The sequence below is a fragment of the Biomphalaria glabrata genome, chromosome 10 (genome assembly GCF_947242115.1).
Source record: "Biomphalaria glabrata chromosome 10, xgBioGlab47.1, whole genome shotgun sequence".
Classification (NCBI taxonomy): Eukaryota; Metazoa; Mollusca; class Gastropoda; family Planorbidae; genus Biomphalaria; species Biomphalaria glabrata.
Window position 1 is genome coordinate 14,673,976 of NC_074720.1, and position 22,648 is coordinate 14,696,623.

Consider the following 22,648-nt stretch of genomic DNA (forward strand, 5'->3'; position numbering starts at 1 on the left):
ATAGATCTACACTTGGAAATATTAAAAGACAATCATCTAGATTAGAATATTGGATCTTGCTAGAGAGATGGTATAGGATATTCTTGTTTGGCCAAGTTAAGGATTTGTATTTTGTACATAGCATGGTGCTCTAAATGTTGCTTTTAATTGTTTATTTAACTCTTTAGTGAATATATGTAAAATTTTCTAGGGAACAAGTCAGAGCCGTTTTCGAGATCCGTGTCCAGGTTTTTTCGATGGAAAGTTTGCAAGCTAAAAAGAGGAAAAGGAAAAAAAAGAAGGAAAAGGAAATTAAATGAAATGTACAAGTATATGCTCTTTAAAGTCTCATGGCCCGAGGATTTATTAAATGGCTTTTCATTAAAGTCTCCAAAATGAGGCAGGCACTTTCATAAAAATACTGCCCGGTCCTCTTCAGGCTTAAGTCTGGCCCCACTGCGAACAGTTCTGAAGAATCGCTGAAGATTTAGGTTTTAACTGTTAGACAAGTCTGTTCTAAAAGAAAATCAACGTCTTTTGAGTCTTACGTTTGATCCCAGGCAAAAAAAAAGTGAACTACGAACAGATGATGACAAATAAAATTTTATTATTTTAAAATGGTAGTAAACAAAGCAGTCTCCAAGCCTGTACCAATTACAATACCTGTAAATAGAACACAGAGATACGCATATTAATAGATAAACATAGCAAAGATAGATAGATAGATAGATAGATAGATAGATAGATAGATAGATAGATAAATAGATAGATAGATTGATAGGCAGATAAATAGATAGACAGGTAGATAGACAGACAGACAGACAGATAGATAGATAGATAGATAGATAGATAGATAGATAGATAGATAGATAGATAGATAGATAGATAGATAGATAGATAGATAGATAGACAGACAGACAGACAGACAGGCAGGCAGGCAGGCAGACAGACAGACAGATAGACAGATAGACAGATAGATAGATAGATAGATAGATAGAGATAGATAGATAGATAGATAGATAGATAGATAGATAGATAGATAGATAGATAGATAGATAGATAGATAGATAGATAGATAATAGATAGATAGAAATGTGAAAGTAGCGCCAGACTGGGTGTTGGAAGGCACAGTCTTTTCCTCGTTTATTATTTGTCGGCTGACATCCTTGCTGTCCATTGCTTGTCTTGCTACCACGCCACTCGTGTAAAGGACTGAGCTTTATATTGATTTAAAAAAAACGAAGGTAAATGTTATCTTTCTTATTAAATCTAATGCAGGATATCTAGTCCAGAGTAGTTGACAGTTAAAACGTGAGATGTACCTAAGTTGATAAAGAGTCCAACAATATTCACACAAAGTTCTCTGTCCTCCTTGGGGAATTTCTCATCGTTCAACAAAGCAAAGAAGATGTTCACATAAGAGGCACCTCCCAGGAGGCCAACGTAGACCATCAATGCCGGAAGAGCTGCCACGGGTATAAACTTATACTGAAATTGCATTAAAAAAAATTTCAAACTTTTTAGTTGTGCAATGAGTGCTATTGATCAAGTAAAAATCTTCTGACCTTGTCTTTCTTTTAAGAATGTCAATCCCCATAAAGTGAAACAATTGCTGTTATATTTGTTTAAAAAAAATATACAGTAGAATATGTTAGGCGTAATTTGGATTGATCATCCGTGTCTAGGATCTTTATAAACCAATAAGAAATTACATTTTTTTTAAATATTGTGTCTTGACATCATCACTTAAAACAAGCAGAATGTAAAAATATTTTAATACGAGGTTACAAAGACAGTTTGTGTGGAGACACAAACTCAAAATTGGCCCCCGAAGTGGTTCACCCATGCAAGTAAAATGGCAGGTTTCAATATTTTCACAAAGATCATCTATCTATGAATTGTTTTGTACAGAGACAATGTCTTATTCCTCAAGAAAAAAAAAAGATTTTCGTAAAAAAAATAAATTTAAAAAATTCCTTTAGTTCAATGTCCTATTATCAGCAGTTCACGCGATAATATGAAAAACTACTTATTAATGTTGTTTTAAATTATGTCCAACTTATATACATACTAAATAGATTTGTTTCTCTTAAAAAAAAAAGTAAACATTTTTGTGTACATGTATTAGTTAGTATGACAGAACTTACTTAACTTAGCAATACAAATGTAAAAAAATATTTTTTGACAAAAAATCTAAAGCCGTTTGCATAAATGTGGACGGACAGATATTCCACACAAAAACTAATAGCGTCTTTTCCCCTTTCGGGGGCCGCTAAAAACACAAGAAACAAACAATGCTTATCTATGTAGAAAATCTCCACATTTACAACTCTCAATAATGATATCAAACAAAATAATTAATAATCAATAATTGACTAAGTGGTTAATGCTTTAATTGCTTCATGTTTTATTAGTTACAATAAATAATTGTTTAAAGTTTACACTTGATCCAAGAATGAATAATTTCACAAAGTTTCAATTTGATCTGCAAATGGGTATAGAAGAAGTATCGTGTTCAACTTTTGTACCAGACAGAGTAAGTTAATATAATCTTTGTGGAAAAAAAAGTAATTCGATAGACTATAAGGAAAACGGTACACTTTCAAACAGCTGGTACATTGGATGCCATCTTAGTAAGTAGCCTAACCAAAAACACCATGACGCACAGGGTAACTTACATGGACATCCACAATCCACAGCAACATATTCAGGAGCTGCAGTACTGTAAGGATCTCAACTTTACGTATCCGAAACATTTGAACACTAGATCTTGACACAAACACACCAGCCTAAAACATCGAAGAAACATTGGCAGTTTTAGAAGTGCTTACTGTGTTTTTAAACACTGTTTCGATGACAGTTGGTGGACAGAGGTGTCAAAATGTTGGTATTGGAAATGCGTTAAAATGGGAAGGTACTTAATCCGTTTGATTTTATGCATAGACAATTGCGTCCCTTTTCTGGCTTGAATCAAGCTTGATGACTTCGAATGTTAAGAAATGAAGATGATTTAGATACAGCATACATCAGTCACCAGATTCTAGGAGCGTAGCCAAGAGGGGTATTTGTGTTTAAATCCTCCCTCTAGCGGGGTTTGAAACTAAAAACTACCTCTTCGATATAAAGAAAGCAAATTACACACTCGAAATTCTATGAGCGTAGCCAAGGGGTTTAGAGTTTAAACCCCCCTCCTCCAGAGAGATTTAAGTTTAAAACAGCTCCAGATGGTTTTGAGTTTAAAGTCCCCCTACAGATAGTTTCGGAACTAAAATTTTGTAATAGCAAGATAATGCACTGTAGATACCTCAGATTATACATTTTTTGTGTTTTAAATACCGGAAATAGTGCCAGACGGCGGGGCTGAGTTCCACTAGGGCCAGGCATGATCACGGTCTGAACACATACTTTAGGGCCAGGCATGACCAAGGTCTGGACACATACTTTAGGGCCAGGCATGACCGCGGTCTGAACACATACTTTAGGGCCAGGCATGATCACGGTCTGGACACATACTTTAGGGCCAGGCAGCTATCATGTGGTTTATGTCTGATTTATGTATTTGCTAGGCAGATTCATAATCCTTTATGATAACTTTATTTGAAAGGGAAATAAAAAAACAACTATTGCACTTTTAGAACAGTGGAGAATCTGTAAAGTTGAATAGAACATAATTAACAAATTATACGTTTAATTTCGTTTTTAATATTACAAATTACAAGTATTTTCTTTACTGCGTTTTCTGTTCCATCAAATGTGAGAATGACTTTTATCTATTTTACATTTTCGAAGTCGTAATGAGTTAAGTACTCCTTTTCAGACCTTCCGATCTATTTGACAGATGATGTAAAGGTTATTGTTGTTTATTTTGGCCAAAGTTTAACGAGCAGGTTGCTATGTGGCCAACACAACGGCCAAACGCCTTTTTTTCCCCAACTAAAGTCAGATACCCATTAAAATAATAAAAAAAAACAGTCTTCACAGAAATTCGAAGCCGGAGTTTCTCGGTTAGAAAGCAAAGAGTTTTAACACTCAGCCACCAAAATTTGTAATTAGTAAAAAGAAATGTCGATCTAGCGAACTTTGCACAGACTTCTGTTGTATATTGTCAAAGAAAAGTCAGTCATGCTAGTCTTCTCTTGACATCTGTAAACTTATTTTAACAATAAAAAGGCCAGACCTTTTATTAACTTCCTCTCTTAGTTCAATATGCTGCTGAGGAACTTGCACATAAAACTAAGATCATGAATCAATACATGTGCACCAGACCAGGAGTTATCTTATTAACTACCTGTAAACATGCCGTCTTTCTAATTTTAGCACATGTTCATGCTCTCGCGATGTGTGTCTGGGATTGGCCAAATCCCATGTTTGTTGTTCTTATTTGGTCCAGAATCTAGTACCAGCATACCGACCTGGTAACACAACTGTAAGGATGCATATAACTCCGGACATCCCACGTTATATTCTTTTGAGGGCCGGACCTTGGCTGCACATCCTCTGGCAACATATTCAAAGACGTAGACACCAGATAGCTGGAGAGGACAAAACATGAGAAATGTTAATTTCTTTTGTGGATGTATAGGTTTACTGAAAAAAAAAAGAATACTTATTAAAAACAAAGCGTATCTAATAGATGGTAACGCTCAGTACTGCCATTTATCTGAAAATTACTGGCTTATCTCCCTTTCCGCTATATAAAACAAATTTAATTTGTCAGTACTAAATGATTAAATAATTGTTTGATTTTTGGATTGATCCATGTATTCTTATCGACTATGAATAATTCTGAAAAGTTCCAACTTCACCCGTGAATGGGAAGTTTCAAAATATAATGAGGGGGCTGAATCCTTTTGTCTCCGAAGAAGATGGATGCGCCCAGGTGAGTCACTGGCTTTGGTTTCGTCTTGAAACAGGACAGATGTGGATATATATTTATATATTCACATCTCTCATCAAGTAGCATTTATTCCCTTTATTTCGAAACGAAACAAAATAATTAATAACCAACAATTAATTTTAAAAAATTGTTTAATTTTTTATTGATTCGTGTCTTGTCCTGTTTAATGAATAATTGTGCAAAGTTGTAACTTGATCCGAGAATGTGGAATGGGAGAAAAACCATGTTCAGTCTTTTTACCAGACAGACAGACTGACAGAGTGAGTTGATTTAAGTTTTGTAATAAATATACAATTCAAAATGGTATGACATTGATAGGTAGATGCCTCTATTAGGATCCTTTATGACATCATATACAGCGCAGTGCTCTTAATAATAATGTAAACAAATCTTGAAAATTCAATATCATTTTACAACTATTCACAGTAAAAGAAAAACAGGGAAGACCAGTGGCGTAGTAAGGGTGGGGAAGGAGAGGGGAGAATTTGAAAATCCCCCCGGGCCCACACTTGAGGGGAGGCCCCAAAATTGTTTTTTTGACATTAAAAATTAAATGTTACGTAAAATGCAGGGGCCCACAAAGAGGTCAAGCCCCCCTGGCCCCCAAACGATGGAAAATTCCTAGCTACGCCCCTGGGAGAGACTACATTAATAAGGGAGATATATTTTGTGTATTTGTATAACATTTAAGTAAACGGTTTTGTTCTTTTCTCAAAACAAAGGTATACACATATTTTTTCTCTAATATGCTAGCTACTAACAATTAAAAGAATGTGTTTATATTTGTTTTAGAAAAACTTCTTTTCGTCTTATAAATTAATGACGTTACCTCAAAAGGGAAGATAATTACGTCCTACGCGTTTCCATAATCTGGACCTACTGAGTAGGCCTACACAATATTCCAAACTATAAATGTGCCAATTCGTTTGCTTTCCTGGCTACTAAAGGCAACCCATCCCTATGCTCTAGTAGCATTAGGGAAAGAAAAAGCATTTGTATGAGTGTATCCTAGCATATGGAACAAGATATGTGCCTTTTTCTTTGTGTCTTCCTGAGTATTTTATTATGTTTTGTTTTTGTATTTATAAATAATGGTTTAGTGTTTGATGTTTTACTGCTACTTTTTATTCTTCTGTCCTGAAGTGTTTCTTGAGTTGAGACAGATGATCCATATTCTAATATTGATCTAAGTCTAACCAAGGTTAAATAATATTTTAATAGTTTGTTCTTTTTCATTTTTGAAAAGACATACATATGAATACTAACAATGTAATAATTTTATAATAATAATAAGAATAACAATATATCTCCGTATCCTGTGCTATCACGTGGTCAGGCGGCCTATCACCACAAAAATATCAGCAACACTTTCGACACTTCTCTTCTTTTTTGAATGGATGGAGATATGGTTGTGGTTGTTGATAGTTTGCAGTTCATAGCTTATTATATTCATTGATATTGAAACCTGCTTTTTTACCTACCTGAGTGGACCACTTAGGGGGCGATTCTGAGTTTGTGTTTCCAAATAAACCATCTTTGTAACCTAGTGTTGTTGTTTTTTTTTAATTGGTTTGTCTTCTCTCTTAAATAGCAATTTAGTCATGGGAGAATTTTAGGTGTAGGTTTATATCAGTATTACTTTATGATAGTAAGATATGGATACAAAACGATATTAAAAATAGCACCGTTTCAAAAACTGGTATTAATTGTTTTAACTCATAATTGTTCCCTTGGGATGTTAGAACTGTAATAATTAACAATCTTTGTACAGATCATTTACTTAACATGGTATAACACAGCTAGACGTACATTCAATCCCAGCCATAATACAAGCTTGAAACATCTCCAGAATTTTCCGCAGCCTGACTCTTTCTTCAGCAAGAGTGTTGTCGTATTCTTGGACATCTCACCTTTTAATAAGGAAAACAAAACAAAAACAAAAATTTAGAGTAATATAGATCTCCATTATTCAGTAGTCATCTTCACAACTGTGCAAGCTATTGAGCCTTAAATATATGTATAACAAGACTGTAAGAATATTTTTATTTAAATATGAGAATTAATTCGTCTCAATCAATTCTTCTTCATTAGACCAGTGATGCCCAAACTAAGACCCGCGGGCCATATCCGCCCCCCAGAGGATCAGATCTATTGCCACACGTGACAAATGAGTTGGAAATGTAAATCTCCCCCGGTCGAAAAGGGTTGTGCACCATTAGACCATTAAACTATAAAATAGATTAGGTCACTTCATTTACACCTAGCATTTTACCAACCGATAGCTTTTATTAATCCATATTTAACATTAAACTATTGTTCAGATTTTCTTGGCATCCAATGCGATTTCTTTCTAATCACTTTTGAAAATATTTTTTAAAGTCTTTACTCAATGTTCAAGTCTATGATAAACTCAAATTGAGCTAGCATGTGACCTTTGACTTCATAAAGAAGCTCTAATTAGTTTTTTTTCCCCACTCACGTTATTAATCAGAAACCGAAAACGCTTAATGATTTTCTCGTTCATAAGTTTTGTAGTCTACATAGATCTATCAGATAACGCATTACCAGATGCTAGGGCGGAGGCGCGGTGGCTGAGCGGTAAAGCTTGGCCTCCGAACCGGGGTTTTAATCCTAGTGAAGACTGGGATTTTTAATTTCGGTATCTTCGGGCGCACCTGAGTCCACCCAGCACTAATGGGTACCTGAAATTAGTTGGGGAAAAGTAAAGGCGGATGGTCGTTGTGCTGGCCACATGACACCCACGTTAACCGTAGGCCACAGAAACAGATGACCTTTACATCATCTGCCCTATAGATCACAAGGTCTTAAAGGGGAACTTATATGTTAGTGCGCTGTGACAAATTATGATATAAATAATTTTAATGCAGATACTGGATTGCAGCTCTGGTTATACTATTTTATAGATAGGACATGAAATGAGAGCTTGCAATAAAAGGCAACAAGAATGTTTTCCGTTCGAGTTAATTGTTTACACATACGCAATGCACCTCACTAGGTATCACCTCTTCCAACAGGTTTGATGAATGGCAAACATCTAAATCTCTTTTTCTAGAAAGAAAGCTGATAATCTGTTAAAGCAGCAGGCCAGAGAGAGTAAAATAACTGCCCACCTTGCACTTGTCCTTGAATCAACTGGTCAGCGTCCTCAATGACCCTGGCTATCAGTTTAGGCTCTGTGTAGTTAGTTGTGTAGCCTGAGGTTTCCTGCTGTTTCCCTGGCATGGCGTCATTAGAAGTGTCAGGAGTTTTGACCATGAAGAAATACGCTGCCCAGTAAATTATGACAACAGGAGTCGTCAGCAAGAAAGCCCACCTGCATTTCAAAAGTTTTTTTTTGTTGTTGTTGTATAAATCAAACAAAAAGAATGTACAAAATATTATGTACCTGATTTCAATGTTTTTATTATATACTGTTAAAAATAATCTTTCTAAATCAGTGATGCTCAAACTATGGCCGCGGTCATATCCGTCACGTGACCAAGCCCCTTGAAGCTTCTGCACACAGTACGAAATGAAACAGAACAGGATTGTTTCCATTAGACAATGGAACAGTTTGCAATCGTGCGGTACGTGACACATATTTGGGAAATGGCGTCTGCGGCTCGAAAAAGGTTGGGGACAATTGCCTTAGATAAACGTTTACAAAAGTTACGTATGCCGAAAATCCTTTATTCTTCCGAGAAGTATAACTTTTAGAATTCTTTGAAGAATTTCAAAAACGAAAATAAAATAATCACCACATTCGAAAAAAAAAAGCTCTTTAAGCACGTAAAATAAACTTTGATAATTTGGTAAAATCAAATCACCACGACACATATTGAAACAGTCATACAATGATAAATATATAAGTAATCTTGTCGAGCAAGAAACTCTGCCAAGTCATTGTGTTTTTTTTTCTTGCTGATTTAGGCAATTATATTGGCTGAATGTGAAAATAGAATCAACCAGCTCCAACTCAATTGTTCTGGGAGGTCATGGCGAGATCATACACAGGTTGACTCACAGCAAAATTCATTTCGTTATTTACTGACTTTAAAAAAAACCTTTTTATTTCCTTAACACTTTTGTAGGCCTATACAAATAGAAATGTTACTCTAGAATTCTTAAGCAGGAACTCTTCGTTTGACTTGACCATCAAACAGTAGAGAAACTTTAACAGCCTCTTTACGATATTCACTACGGAACCCACAGCATTACTAGAAAGCACCCAACTATTATGAAAAACTACTATTTATACTAGACAGTTACAATTAAACAAGGCCATTTTCTCAGACACCATATCTAGCTCTCAGAGATTAAAGTCTCACATGTTCAGCTAGAAAGAGAGATAATCAGCATTCACACTGTTTCAATCTAAAACATCTGATCTGTGGATTGCCTCCCATCCACTGGGAGATCTTCAGAAATTAAAAAAAAAGAGAACAGCAAAGTTGCAAGACATATTTTTTGTTATATAAATATCTATGGAGGTAGGAGCTAAACATCCCGAGTGCACTACATTTAAACTAAATAAAAATACATTAACGGATAAATCAAATATAGAAAAATTGATAGGTTCTAAGCCTACAGAGTAAAGAGAAAAAAGACATCGAATCTGTACGGCAGTTTTTGAGATTTCTTGATACGTAGGCCTACATTCATAAATAAGTCATTGAGTAAGTGGAATTCCTACTTATAATATTGTTACGAATCTCACTATCCAGGCTCTCTGCAAACTGCACCATACACCACCAACTTAAAGAACTTGACAACTCAGGGCTCAAAAGTAACGTAACACTTTAATAGTTGAATAAATAACAGCCAATACTGTACAATTGGCAACACGTACACTGTACAAATATCTCTCCGATAACACCGTTCCGCAGTATCAACTCTTGCACTGGCCTCTCCGTCTCGTTCAGGGCTTGCACTGGGTTCAACAGTTCAGGACTGACTTCACACACTAGGCTCGTTATGTCGGACTCGATCGCAGACCAAGATCAAGACGCCAGCCGTCTCAACTGTACTTGACAGTACTCCGCACTGAACCGTCGTAATGCTCCGTACAGAACCACACCGCTGAACTGTGCTGTAGTCGACCGGACTGTAGTGAACCGGGCTCTGAACCCCTGCCGTGAGCCGTCTTGACTGCGACACCTCCGCTCTTATATAGGGTCCCTACTGGCCTTCTCGAACGGACAGAACGCCGCTCGACGTTTCTAGGTGGTCAGATGACTACAACTCTCGTGACGCTCCTGAGCTCTGTTCACGACGTCGATCCTTCCCGGACCGCCGTCGATCCTTCCCGAACCGCCGTATTGGCACTCGTCACGGTTGACCGCTCGTCTAGCGCTGGCCTGGGGCGATTTGCGTCGGCTGACTACACTCACACCACTACCCTCATCTGTGCCACCACCAGGTTTATAACAATATAGATCTAGATTCTTATATTCTGTGTTCATTTTGTAGTAGACGCACTCAGTACACATGTTCCTTAACGACACAAAGAGTTTATTCTCAATACCCGTGTATCCTTCAGAAACACATTTTCTTTTTTCTCTTTTTTTCTTTGCTGATTTAAAACTCTTGTTTTATTTGCATCATCTCTCACCCATACCAGAAAGAATTAGTCACAAAATGTAACACTCTTTTAAAATTAGTTCAAATTTGTAATCCCAGTTGGCCTAGATTTAAATCATTTTTAAAAGGTTATAACTTTTTTTTAGTGCTATAGAATACTTTTGGACTTAACCTACGCGTGACATATTTACTTATTTAACTGCTGAAGCTTGTCAGATTTTTCTTGGTTTTGGTCATTTTCATCTCCCACTGAGCATCCTGTAACATTAAAAAATACATAATTATCAAATTATTTTTAATATAGGCTATGTTTAAATATAAATGTCAGCAAATTTCATTCACTCTGTGTGGGCAACATTGTTCCGACCACAGCTAATGCCCTGGCTTTCATCTCATTTCGTAGCCGTTTCCCGAATAAAGGAATCAAAAGTATAGTGAATGTAGACTGTGTTGTGTAAACTTACCAAATATGATAAATATAGAAGCCCCCAGCAAGCCAGCCATTCCAGTGCCACTTGCCCAAGCGTTAACTAATGAGCTGGGGTACCTGGTCAGGAATCCAAGTGTGACACTGTGGAGAGAATGTTTGCAGGGCTTACTGAGGTAACAAACAAATAGTATAGAGCAAAATACCGTTTTGTTTTAAAGCGTATAAACTAATTCACTCTCTGTCTGGTACAATTTTTGTACATGCTATTTCTCCCACACCCATTCTCCGATTAAGTTGAAACCAAACACAATTATTTGTTGTACCTAACAAAACATGAACCGATAACAAATTAAACAATTTTAGTTAATTAATTATTTTGTTTGGTGTCGAAAATATTTAGAGATGTTGCTATATATGTGGAGTTATTTCCCTTATTATGCTTTGTAAACGTTTTTGCTCCCACTTCACGGTATCAGATCAAGTTGAATTTTTTTTTTGGCACCCCTGAGTACACCCAACTCTAATGGATACCTAACTTTAGTTTGGGGAAAGTAAAGGCGGTTGGTCGTTGTGCTGGCCACATGCCTTTCTCGTTAACCGTTGACCAAAGAAACAGATGACCCATTGATGACCTTAGCATCATTTCCCATTTGGACAGCAAAGCCTGAAAGGGGAACTACTTTTTACTTATTTTGTTCTGTAACTTCATACCGATACTATAGATTTGAACATATTTACGTGATGTCAACAAAGTTCTTGTCCTTGTCTTTTCCTGATAGGCAAGTACTTCCCCGAAACAATAAATCTGTATGCTGTGTATTATTCATGGGCGTGTGTTTGTGTGTGTGTGTATGCGTGTGTGCGTGCGTGTGTATGCGTGTGTACATAATTAATCTTTATTACATTCTGACCCTTCATTCTTTCCGAAGACGTTTAGTGTACCCTAGAAGAGGTTCTTCCTGGAGATAGTGGGAAAATTGTAGACTCCCCGCCATTGCCAGTAAAGTGGTCTGGGGGAGCGCTGCGAAAACCCCCCTAGGTTAGCTTGATAGTTTAGTACTAAAATCTCATCTAAAATGAACAGAATCAAAGGAAAAAAACGGTCACTAAATTCTAATTCCCCCCCTGCGAAGGGATTTCATTTCGGGGGAGGGGGTTTGAACCCCAACCTCCCTGGCTACGCCTATGGTATTATTGTATATCTTTCAAAGATCTAAATGTGCATAAAACTATAAGATTTGTTTTCTCAAATATTATGTCAAGTTTTAAAATAATAAATCTTACTTTTCTCCAAATGCTGAACTTGAACCTACAACAGCCTGGAACAAATAAGGACCCGTTCAGTAAATAAAATATAGTTCCATGGTCAGACAATACATATACTAAAGAACTTATAGAATTCATAATAATATATTCGTATAATTTATAGTGCACATTTGTTTCTGCAATAGCAAATAAGTATAAGATTATATACAACTCGTGTAGGAGGTTTGCATCATTAAGTAAACATGATAATCTACTATTTGTTATCACGAATATTTTAATTTTATATTTAGATTTCAAAGATCAGATATTAACCGAAAGAGAAAAATCACAATATAAAATGATTCTAGATGTAATTAAATGTATGCTAATTTATAAAATTAATGAAACTTACTATACAAACAATAGCGAAGGCAAAATTGAAGGCATAAGATATTCCAAAAAGACCTTTAAAGAGAAATAAAAAAGTTAGAATGATGATATTTGAAATAAATTTCGGAAGTGCAATAGAATTTTGCTATATATATATATCGTCCATCGGGATTTGATGATGACTAATTTTGTCATCCAAGGGGCTGAGGGCTTTGCACTGGGATTTTGTGCTTCCTCATGTGGCTGGTGAGACCTATGTGAGCCTGGAATATTCGGCTGCACACTGGGCAGGTTATTCCAGCTGGAACTAGTGTCATTGGCCTTGCTTTTTTCTCTGACTCTTTATAATTTTGTGCGCCAATTTCACAGCGCGACGCCATAATGCTATGTCGCGTGCTTCCGTCTCCGAGGTGGCAGGGTCAATGCTGAAGGCTTCCAGAGAAGCTTTGAGGTTGTCCCTGACGAGTTTTCTTTGTCCACCTTGTGAGCGCTTCCCTTCCCTTAATTGGCCATACAGGAGTCATTAAGGGATGCGGCGGTCTTCCATTCTGAAAACGCGTCCAGCTGAGATTGTATCAGGATTGTGTGGATTCTGTGGATGCTTTGCAGACCCGCTCTTCGATGAACTTCAGTATCAGGTATTTTTTTCTTGCTGTTTTACATTCAGTATTTTTCTGAGACAGATCATGTGGAAGTGGTTCAGTATTTTTTTTACATGTTTTTTTATAGGCTGTCCACGTTTCTTAGAGCTATGTAGGGAGGATGGACAGCTCGATAGACCGCTAGCTTTTTGTGTGTGGTGATACCTCGTCTATTCGAAAAATCTTTATCAGGGGCGGACTGGGTATCAAAATCGGCCCGGACATTACCATATTAACTGGCCCACAAAAGGACATGTCATACATTTTCGGTGTGGGGCGGAATTTTACTCCCCTCTGCAATATATATATGTATATACCTTATATTATCATACCTTAAGTGTATTTTTTTTAGATATATGTTATTAAAAATAAACAAAAAATATTTTTTTCTTTTCAAATCAAAGACACAAAAGATAAAGGCACATTCCTCGTCCCATATTCTAGGACAAATCTGTACAAACGCTCCTTCTTCCCTAGTGCCATTAGAGCATGGAATGGATTGCCTGGGCTAGCCAGGAAAACCAGTGACTTGGCAGAATTTAAGTCATTGGTTAATATGCATCGCTGAATGCATGACGGGTAGGACGTAATCATCTTCTTTTTGAAGTAACGTCTGTAGTATATAAGATAAGACAAGATAAGTAGAACTATATACCCATATTGAGCTGTGAATAAGTTGGGTGCTTTGCAATTTCGCGGCTGTGTGTATGTGTTAAAGTTAATTTCTATTAATTATTATTAAAGAGCTAATTGTCGCCCCTATTTTTTTTTTTACGTTACATAAATGTTTTCTAACTTAACCTCTCCCATCTCTCTTTTTCGTTAACTTTCAATGGAACCATCAAAAGACGAGGGAGGGAAAGAGCAAAAACAAATGAGAGTGCCATCAAAACGTCCATGCCGACCAGCAAAATAATTAGGCCAAACACAACCTCAAAGACATGAAAGTGTTGTCCCCGCCGCTCGTGCATAGCAGAAAGTACGGAATAACGTTTTGCAAATGTTAATACGTACATTGTATAGTGTAATTTTTAAAAATATATTCTTGTTGAATTTCAAACAAAATTAATTGTAATAATAATTAAAAAAAACAAGGTTATAAAGACAGTTGGTGTGGAAACACAAACTGAAAATCGGCCCCCGAAGTGGTCCACCAAGGCAGGTAAAAAGGCAGGTTTCAATATTATCAAAATGAAATTCTATCATAGACAAATGACAGAAAATAATGGAGAAAAAAAGGTTAACAGATCTTGTGTGGTGCCCCAGCGGTCCAGCAGACCAAAGAATAGGTGAATGTGAAATTAGATGTGAACCTGGCCTTACTGATGTCTTATAATGAATATCTAATTCAACTAATTGTTTTGTAAAGGGCCAATCTCTTATTCCTCAAGAATAAAACATTTTCGTAAGGTGTTAGGTGTTTTATAGCTACTCTACCGATGTGCATTTCACGCAATAATAAGAAAAACTACTTATTAATTGTTGTTTTCAATTATGTCTGACTTATATGCATACTAAATAGATTTTTTCTCTTTAAAAAAATAGAAATATTTTTTTTGTAAATATAGTAATTAGTATAACAGAACTTATATAACTTAACAATACAAATAAGATAAAAGATTTTTTTTGACAAAAAAAACTTTAACAGTTTGCAAAAATGTGTTTAATATATGGTAAACGGATGTGGGCCCTTGTAAAGAGCCTCAAATGTTTGTTAATATTAATAGTGAATAATTGTAAAAGTGGTGTATTTTTTTTGAAAAAAATGCTTGCATAAATGATTTAACAATTCTATTTTTCGCTTTCAGAAAAGACAAAAGTAGCCGTTGCATCAGAAATTTGAATGGTCTAAAATATTGTGATGTCGGATTTTCACTATCTTTTCTAGTTTACGAGATCTAATCGGGACGGACAGACAGGCCACGCAAAACTAGTTGCGTCTTTTCCCCTCTCGGGGGCCGCTAAAAAACAACAAGAAAACGTGATCGGGCCTTTGTGTCTTTTTTTAAGTTGTCTGCGTTGAAATGTTTTTTTCTTTGGTCGCGACCAGACCGGCCCATTTGGTACTGGCCCACCGGGCATTAGCCCGTTTGCCCATATTGCCAGTCCGCCCCTGATCTTTATACAGTCTGCCGTAGGATTCATATTAAATGGATTCAATGGATTTGGTCTCATTATCGATCTTTCCGTTTCTGGACAATGTGCTGCCAAACTCTAGTGTAGTGTAGACAAAAATAGTTGAAGACATAGACTATTTTTATTGGATTCTTTAAATTTTGATCCAGGTATTAGGTTGTATTCTTAGCCCAGTCAAGCGTCTCAACATTAAACAATTTTAGAAAGTAGAAAAGAAACGTTAAAAGCATCAAATTTACTTTTTAATAATAGTTTTAGTAAGTGCCCCTCTTGATCAGACTTTTAGCCAATGAGTTCTATACTTTCACTTATCCCAGCATTCACTTTCTCCTTTCTTTTAAAGAGAGCTTCCATCTTCAAGAGATTTTTTGCTTTACACAAGACCTTTTATTAAAATGAAATTAGGAATCGAAATCAAAACATTTCTAGTATAAGAGTGAGTGTGAGCTTATAAATCGGCCCCAAGGTTTGTCTTCGAGTTTAAACATTAAAGGGGTGCAACATCTCACGTGGCTACACGGGAGCAAGCTGTGATCTCCTTATTTATCCACGTTGAATTCAGCAAAAACCGTTACCTGCCGTGTGGTGCTGATAGAGTATACTTAGTTAAATGTTAAGGTTAATTGAATTGGTTGATTATATTTTGATGAGTTCATTAAATCATATGTGATTGCAACTTACCCAGAAGCATAATACATCCATTAACAATATACCTGAGGGTGTAGGATACTTTCAGGAGAAGAAACGTGTTCAAAGCTGTAACGCAAATAGTCAGTTTATAGTAGTCATGACATTACAATGGCAAAGTCACGCATGCGGCAGCGCTAAGAAACATTTACTTCAAAATAGTATTTTATTGTTTGTTTGTTTTTTAATATCTTCTTCATATTAATATTATTTTGAGTTTCATTTACATCCAGTGATATTAGCTATGATGTCTATCTATCCCTCTTATATCGAAATAGTGACACAATTTTAGCGATACAAATATGTAAATAAGGCATTGTAAAATAGGTCTACACAAGTAGGCTTAATCGATCCCTTATTTAATTTAGATAACATATTTTTTATTAAATTTATGAAAGAAGATTTAAAATTAGACTGAGTCGAATAGGTAATCTCTGTTTTTTTTCTTCTTTTTTTTTTAATTCTCATGACCTTTAACTTTGGTATAAATTTATTGTTGTATGTAATTTAATAGCTATAAATTCGACTTCAATTGAAAGTCAGTCTTTAAAAAATACATTAATAACAAATAATAACAATAATAATAGTAATAATAATAACAATAATAATTCTCGTTGCCTGTCAGTGGGCGGTACGCTACTACTGCAGACCTGTCACATCACCACAAAATTCCTCAGCGGACACTGATAAAGGGAGACTACAATTAGTTTTTCTTGTCTTTAACAAAGCTCAATTGCCAGAGAACGAATATTCGTTCGTTTGTAATATAATAATAATAATAACAATAATAAAATAATAATAATAATAATAATAATAGTCCTACGTAACATCTTTAGACAAGGCGTTTTGCCTTATTGTACGAAAAAAAAGGGCTTCTTACATTTGACAAAAACTGAGAGAGAAACATTGGCTCCAAAGACAACACCGACAAGATCTGAATGATTAAATCTTAAAAAAAAAAAGACATTGAGTAAACGTTAATTTATTCATTATAAACTAAAACAAAAGTAGAATACTAAATAAAATTTTCACAACTTTATTACAATGTTTTAGTTACAACACAATCGCACTAAAGCGGAATTAAGCGCATCTCGAGACACTAATAATTCCTTAAGCCCGAAAAACATTTTTAAAATTGGCCTTGTGGCCTTTTCCTGGTCTTAAAAATATTTGCAGCATCCCTTCTTTTCTTTCAGTCCGGGAAAAAAATTAGAAGCCACACCACGTTATTCAAGGCTTTAAACCTCCTCTACTCCTAACCAACCAGGCAGTCTCCGCCTTCTACGTTTGTCTAAATTGCCCGATACAACTCTTAGATACGGGCATAGTCCTAGATACGGAAATTTGCTCATTCTCTGGTTCATGAGTTACATGCGAAGTTCCACATACTTTTTGCACACGCCTTGGAAATAATAAGGAATGCCAGATTTCGCACTTTGCCGTTAACACGTATAATGAAAAATGTGTATAGCTTGCTCTTGTCACTCAATGGAATGCAAATGTTAAGTCTTTGCACACTTAGATCCAGATTCTATAAGGTTTTTTTTAAAAATTACTATTGACTATACATTTATTTAATCAACTATTTTTGAAACTAATTTGTCTAACAGTGACTGCCAATTAATCATTCTGGGAAGTAACATTTCTCTTCACATTCTTGAAAGATTGGGGAAAGATTGATAGCCCCTTTTTATCCCCCAAAACAGAGGCACCATAGTTCATTGAGGGAAAAAAACACGTTCATTTAAGACCTATGCAATTAGATCAATAATAAAGAGAATAGACAGCTTCAATAACTGACACAGTCTGGGATTACAACTAAAAGTCCGGTAGTTAGCAAATATTGTCTTCTACGACCTAGGGGCCTATTAAGTAAAATGTATGAAAGAAGCAGCAATGTTGAGAGTTATTGTTCCTGGAGAAAACAATGCTCATTTACCTGTCAGCGATCGTACTGGCTGCCGAGTTCACTATAACATATGGAAGATTGTTGATTGCTCCCATCAAAAAGAGACATACCTAAAACATAACAACAAAAGTTTCATGTAGGCCTACACAAAGCTCTAAAAAATTGATAAATCCAAACAGCTCCTTGCATAATCATCTGGACTTCTACTTCTTTTTAGTCTGCTACTCAGAGTTTCAATCTATTTACAACTAGAATTCATATCCAAACAAAACTAATCCAAAGGAAAACAAAGTTGTTGTTTTTTTTAAGAAAGAAAGAAAGAGATGTATGTGTGAATTCTACCGTAATCGTTTTTAAAAGCATTTACAAAAAAAAAAAAGGGGAACGACCTGAACTCGAATTTATGGTTCAAGCCTCCTCAAGCCGACATTCTAACCACTCTGCTAGTGGGATGCGTATGAAAACAGAAGATTGTATAGTTATATATTGTTTGTTTCAAACGTACTTTAAAGCGGTGACCAATAAAAGGGACTAATCCAGCTTTTATCACCACCTCAGTCAAGTAGGCCTACAATTTCTTTCCCGTGTTCGAGATATCAAACAAAATAATTAACCAGACATAAGAGTGAGTTGATTTAAGCTTTGTAAAACAAGCTTAATGCAATCTCATGCTTATGTAAACAAATTGTTTTAATGGTCATACAAAAACTAAATGTTAAAACATTTAATGTAAATAAGGTGGTAAAAATTATGAGGGTTTCAAAATCTTCTAAAAAAAAAGAACACATCACTTATTTGACACACATAGGGCCTACAAATGGAATCTGCTGTGCTGTGGAGGACCTAAGTAGCGTATTTTGTAACAAGAGTATTTTAAACAGAGATCAATGAACTCAGTAGTATTACTCAGCAAATGAAATTTGAAAGCGTTTATGAAAAGACATTAAAAAAAATCTACAACTACTTTTATGTCAAAAAGAACTTACCCAGTTCCGTAACTGCATAGTTGAAAGAGAACGCTAGATGGCTTTAATGTGTCCTATTTTTTAAAAATCTTTTTGACGTGTCTTTTGTTTTCAAATCATTTGTTCAAACGTAAAATTGCTGTTCTTTTCATTCTTGTGTAAGCTCTATTAAAAATATTCAGACAAGTTGTACATATATGTGTCACAGCGATGTCATGGAGTGTGTGTCACTGTTTTCTGTGTTCTTTGTGCTTTGTAATTATTAAACCTAACTCCTATTTCAAAGCTTGTGAACACAAAACTTTAATGACGCTATAAACGAATTTTCAACAGATGAAATTAGTATGAACAAAACCAATTGCAGATATATAAAAAGAAAACGATAGGCCTACATATAAACTGGGTTAGAGAAGCGTACAGGAGATTCAGCTAGGCGACTGACGAAAAGGTTGCAATGGTGAAACAAATAAAGCAGCCGTGTCTTAAGAAAATAAAGTGTGCTACACACGATACCATGCGCCTTATATGATACATAGCTTTATACGATTAACAGATTGCTAATCTACCCATGCTTTGTTATACCTAGAAGTTATGAAAAATAAAAAGTTTTATTTACTGTTCTAATGGGGAGCTGAAATTAAGACCATCTGTAGGGGTACAGTACCACCAGTCACTAAAATCAGTTAAAGAAGGTCTTTTACAGTCACCCCTTACAACAGCAGTTCAACTTTTCGACAAAGATTAAATGGCGTCTACCTATTACATATAAATGGGAGTTTTAAAAAAAAAAACGAATTCCCATCACCCCAGTATTCGCCTTAATTGCCCTAAATTGAAAATCAATAGGTCTACCTTCAGTTTTAAAAACCAATATCTGGACTACTCTATCCCCAAAGCATTTCTCCACACAAAAATGAAATGATATGCAATAAGATGAACAGAAAAATCAAATGTTGAAAACAAATTTATTTTACAGTTCTCGTAAATCCAGGAACCACCTTACTCTCACCGTAAAACTTGGCGTATAACGGCTTTGTCTGCATTACTTGTGGCAAAATATGCAGGTCACAGCTGATTTTGATTATGTATAATACACCATAAAATTACAAACAATATAAAAAGGTTAATTCTGATATATTAAAAACAAGATTTAGCCAACTCTGATAGCAAACTTTTAAAACTAAATGATAAAATCCCTTAGTATCTGTTCCTGAACTGTGTCTAAACCAGAAACATTGTGATTATTTTAAATGTTTATACAACATTAGAAAAGTATGTACTTTTTCAGCACACCAAAACCTACGACACACAAGAAAACATTAACACACATGATACACAGATACAGTTTGATAAACAGACTTATCAATAAAAGATTGAAATAAAAAAAAACCCTATTAATTGGATTGTTATCTGCGATTATATACTTACATGACTAATTGAAAGCCAATATGTAGGTCATGGTACTAATTACCACTTGTAAAAAGAAAGTACAACTCAATTTAGTATTTAAAATAATTAGATATCATTCTTATTTTGAGGTTGGACAATAATTCCATTTAAAACTTCTCTGCTCGATGCTGACAGGGACGTACAGTTGCAAAACTTTGGAGACACGAGATATTGCAACAATCTAGTATCTAGAATTTATGCTTGAAAATCTGTGTCATCATGAATCATTTGAAGGCCAAACCAAGCCATTAATAGATTCCTTGTTTTCACTATAGCATACGCAATTAATGTTTATATGAAGTAAAGAAACATTCAAGTCATAGACAATATTGAATGTCTATATAATGTTGATGATTTTTTTTTCAGAAAATGTTAAGACACGCTGAGCAAAACCTTGTTTCAGTTGTTAGATTACTGTTAGATCTTAAAACGGGCTGCCCGAATCAACCAGGAAAGCCAATGAGTTAGCAGACTTTAAGTCTCGAACTAACATGCTCGACTAGATGGACATGGATTATCTTGTTATGAGGGAACGTCTGTTATTTATAAGATAAGATAAACGTGAACGCTACTTGATGATATGCTCAAATGAATAGAAGTATCCCACCACCCCACCTCACCAACTAAACCAAAGAACAAAGACAGTTTGTGTGCAAACGCAAACTCAAAATCGGCCCCAGAAGTGGTCCACCAAGGCAGGTTTCAATATTGTCAGAAAGAACATCAGAATGAAATTCTATCAAAGACAAATGACAGAGAAGAATGGAGAAAGAATGTTGACAGATCTTGTGTGGTGCCACAGCGGCCCAGCAGACCAAAAGATAGGTGAAAGTGAATGTGAAGTTAGATGTAAACCTGGCCTAACTAATGTCTTATAATGAATATCTAATTGATCTAATTGTTTTGCAAAGGGTCAATCTCTTATTCAAAGCCTCAAGAAAAAAACATTTCCGTAAAAAAAAATAATTAAAAAATAAATTCCTTTAGTTTTGTGTTCCTTGACAATATGCCAACCCTGCAGTTCACGCGATAATATGAAAAACTACTTATTAATTGTTGTTTTAAACTATGTCCAAATTATTTGCATAGTGAATAGATTTTTTCTCTTTAAAAAAAAACGTTAATTTTTTTAATGTAGTATTAAGTATGACATAAGTTACATAACTTAGAAATACAATTGTAAAAAATAATATTTTTTGATCAAAAATCTAAAACTATTAGCATAAATAGCCTATGTTAAAAAATGGTAAATGGTCATCGCCCTTACAAAAAAAAAAGCCTCCAGTGTTTGTTACTATTAATAGGGAATGGTTGTAAAAATTGTGTATTTTTATGAAAAATCTGCTTGCAGAAAAGAAAAAAGTAGCTGTTGTATCAGAACTTTGAATGATCTAAAATATCACGATGTCCGATTTTCATTTTCTCTTAGTGTATGAGATCTAAACGGGATGGACAGACGGGCGGACAGACGACAGATAGGCCACACAAAACTAATAGCGTCTTTTCCCCTTTCGGGGGCGCTAACAACTCAAAGAAGTTTATCATTATACCCAATCAATATACCACATACTATGTCATTGGAAAAACTCGTTTTCGTATTGAGTAGGCCTACTCAGTAGTTTTTCTAAGCATCTTGTGACCTTGAATTGAAGCCTTTAAAATAGCAAAAGTAGGAAGGACCAAACGACATATCAATTAGGCTATGATTTCTTTTTCTTGAGGGTAGCCTAAATTTTCCTAGTGGCAGCCTCTCCGATATAATTCTTTCTTTTTCTTCTTTATTTTTAATTATATACAGATGTTAGTTCTAAAAAAAAGACACGATTTATTTATTCAGCGTAGTATCAACACTTTTTATTTTCATTTAATAAAGTGGAAATAAGATTTTAACTGTATCTATAGACCTATAAACTCATCTAATGGGAGAATGGGAAGTGGGAGAAAAACCGTATACAATACGTATTAAGTGAAATTCGATATATTATATACAGCCAAATCTCTCAGTAAGTAGCATTTGTACCCGTATTCGATACCAAGTAAATGATATATGTTGTTTTTTTTTGTACAATAAATAATTGTGTCAAGTTTCTACTTGATCCAAGAATGGATGTGGGAATGTACGAATATTGTACCAGACAGACAGATAGAGTGAGCTGGTATAAGCTTTGTAAAAAAAAATGTCAAGAGTGTTTTACATGTTTGAATGAAAAGATATGAAGGATAGTTAATTTGATTACAGGATAAAATATAATGACAGTTAACAGAGTAAAAGCCAGGCGGAGACAGGACACCAAAAAAAAAAAAAAAAAAGGAGGGCATGTTATTAGCGGGACGTCCGGT

General features: G+C 35.2%; 1 protein-coding gene across 4 annotated transcripts; it reads right to left on the reverse strand.

Annotated features, from left to right (window-relative positions):
• Positions 1 to 564: 564 nt before the first annotated feature.
• On the reverse strand, positions 565 to 20,243 carry LOC106054383 (battenin-like). 4 transcript variants are annotated; one of them, XM_013210216.2, is made up of 15 exons: positions 20,140 to 20,243; positions 18,881 to 19,171; positions 17,925 to 18,004; positions 16,866 to 16,933; positions 15,980 to 16,054; positions 12,544 to 12,596; positions 12,171 to 12,205; positions 10,921 to 11,027; positions 10,648 to 10,714; positions 8,008 to 8,210; positions 6,686 to 6,786; positions 4,392 to 4,511; positions 2,658 to 2,768; positions 1,302 to 1,467; positions 565 to 642 (listed from the first exon to the last, which is right to left on the reverse strand). In XM_013210216.2, exons 2-15 carry the CDS (start codon positions 18,896 to 18,898, stop codon positions 587 to 589), a joined length of 1,260 nt encoding a protein of 419 aa, XP_013065670.2. In that variant the 5' UTR covers positions 18,899 to 19,171; positions 20,140 to 20,243; the 3' UTR covers positions 565 to 586. The 4 variants fall into 4 exon arrangements, with proteins under 4 accessions (XP_013065670.2, XP_013065672.2, XP_013065671.2 ...); XM_013210218.2 differs by having other exon boundaries at positions 18,881 to 19,024; positions 20,140 to 20,218; XM_013210217.2 differs by lacking the exon at positions 20,140 to 20,243 and adding an exon at positions 19,869 to 20,133 and having other exon boundaries at positions 18,881 to 19,024.
• Positions 20,244 to 22,648: the final 2,405 nt, after the last annotated feature.

Bases quoted from the DNA above. Each gene is read 5' to 3' on its own strand.
- LOC106054383 (XM_013210216.2), bottom strand. The intron at 1,468-2,657 runs GTAAGTTACCCT...ATGCAATTTCAG, and splicing joins TGTGGATTGTGGATGTCCAT to TATAAGTTTATACCCGTGGC. The intron at 643-1,301 runs GTACATCTCACG...TTCTATTTACAG, and splicing joins TGGACTCTTTATCAACTTAG to GTATTGTAATTGGTACAGGC.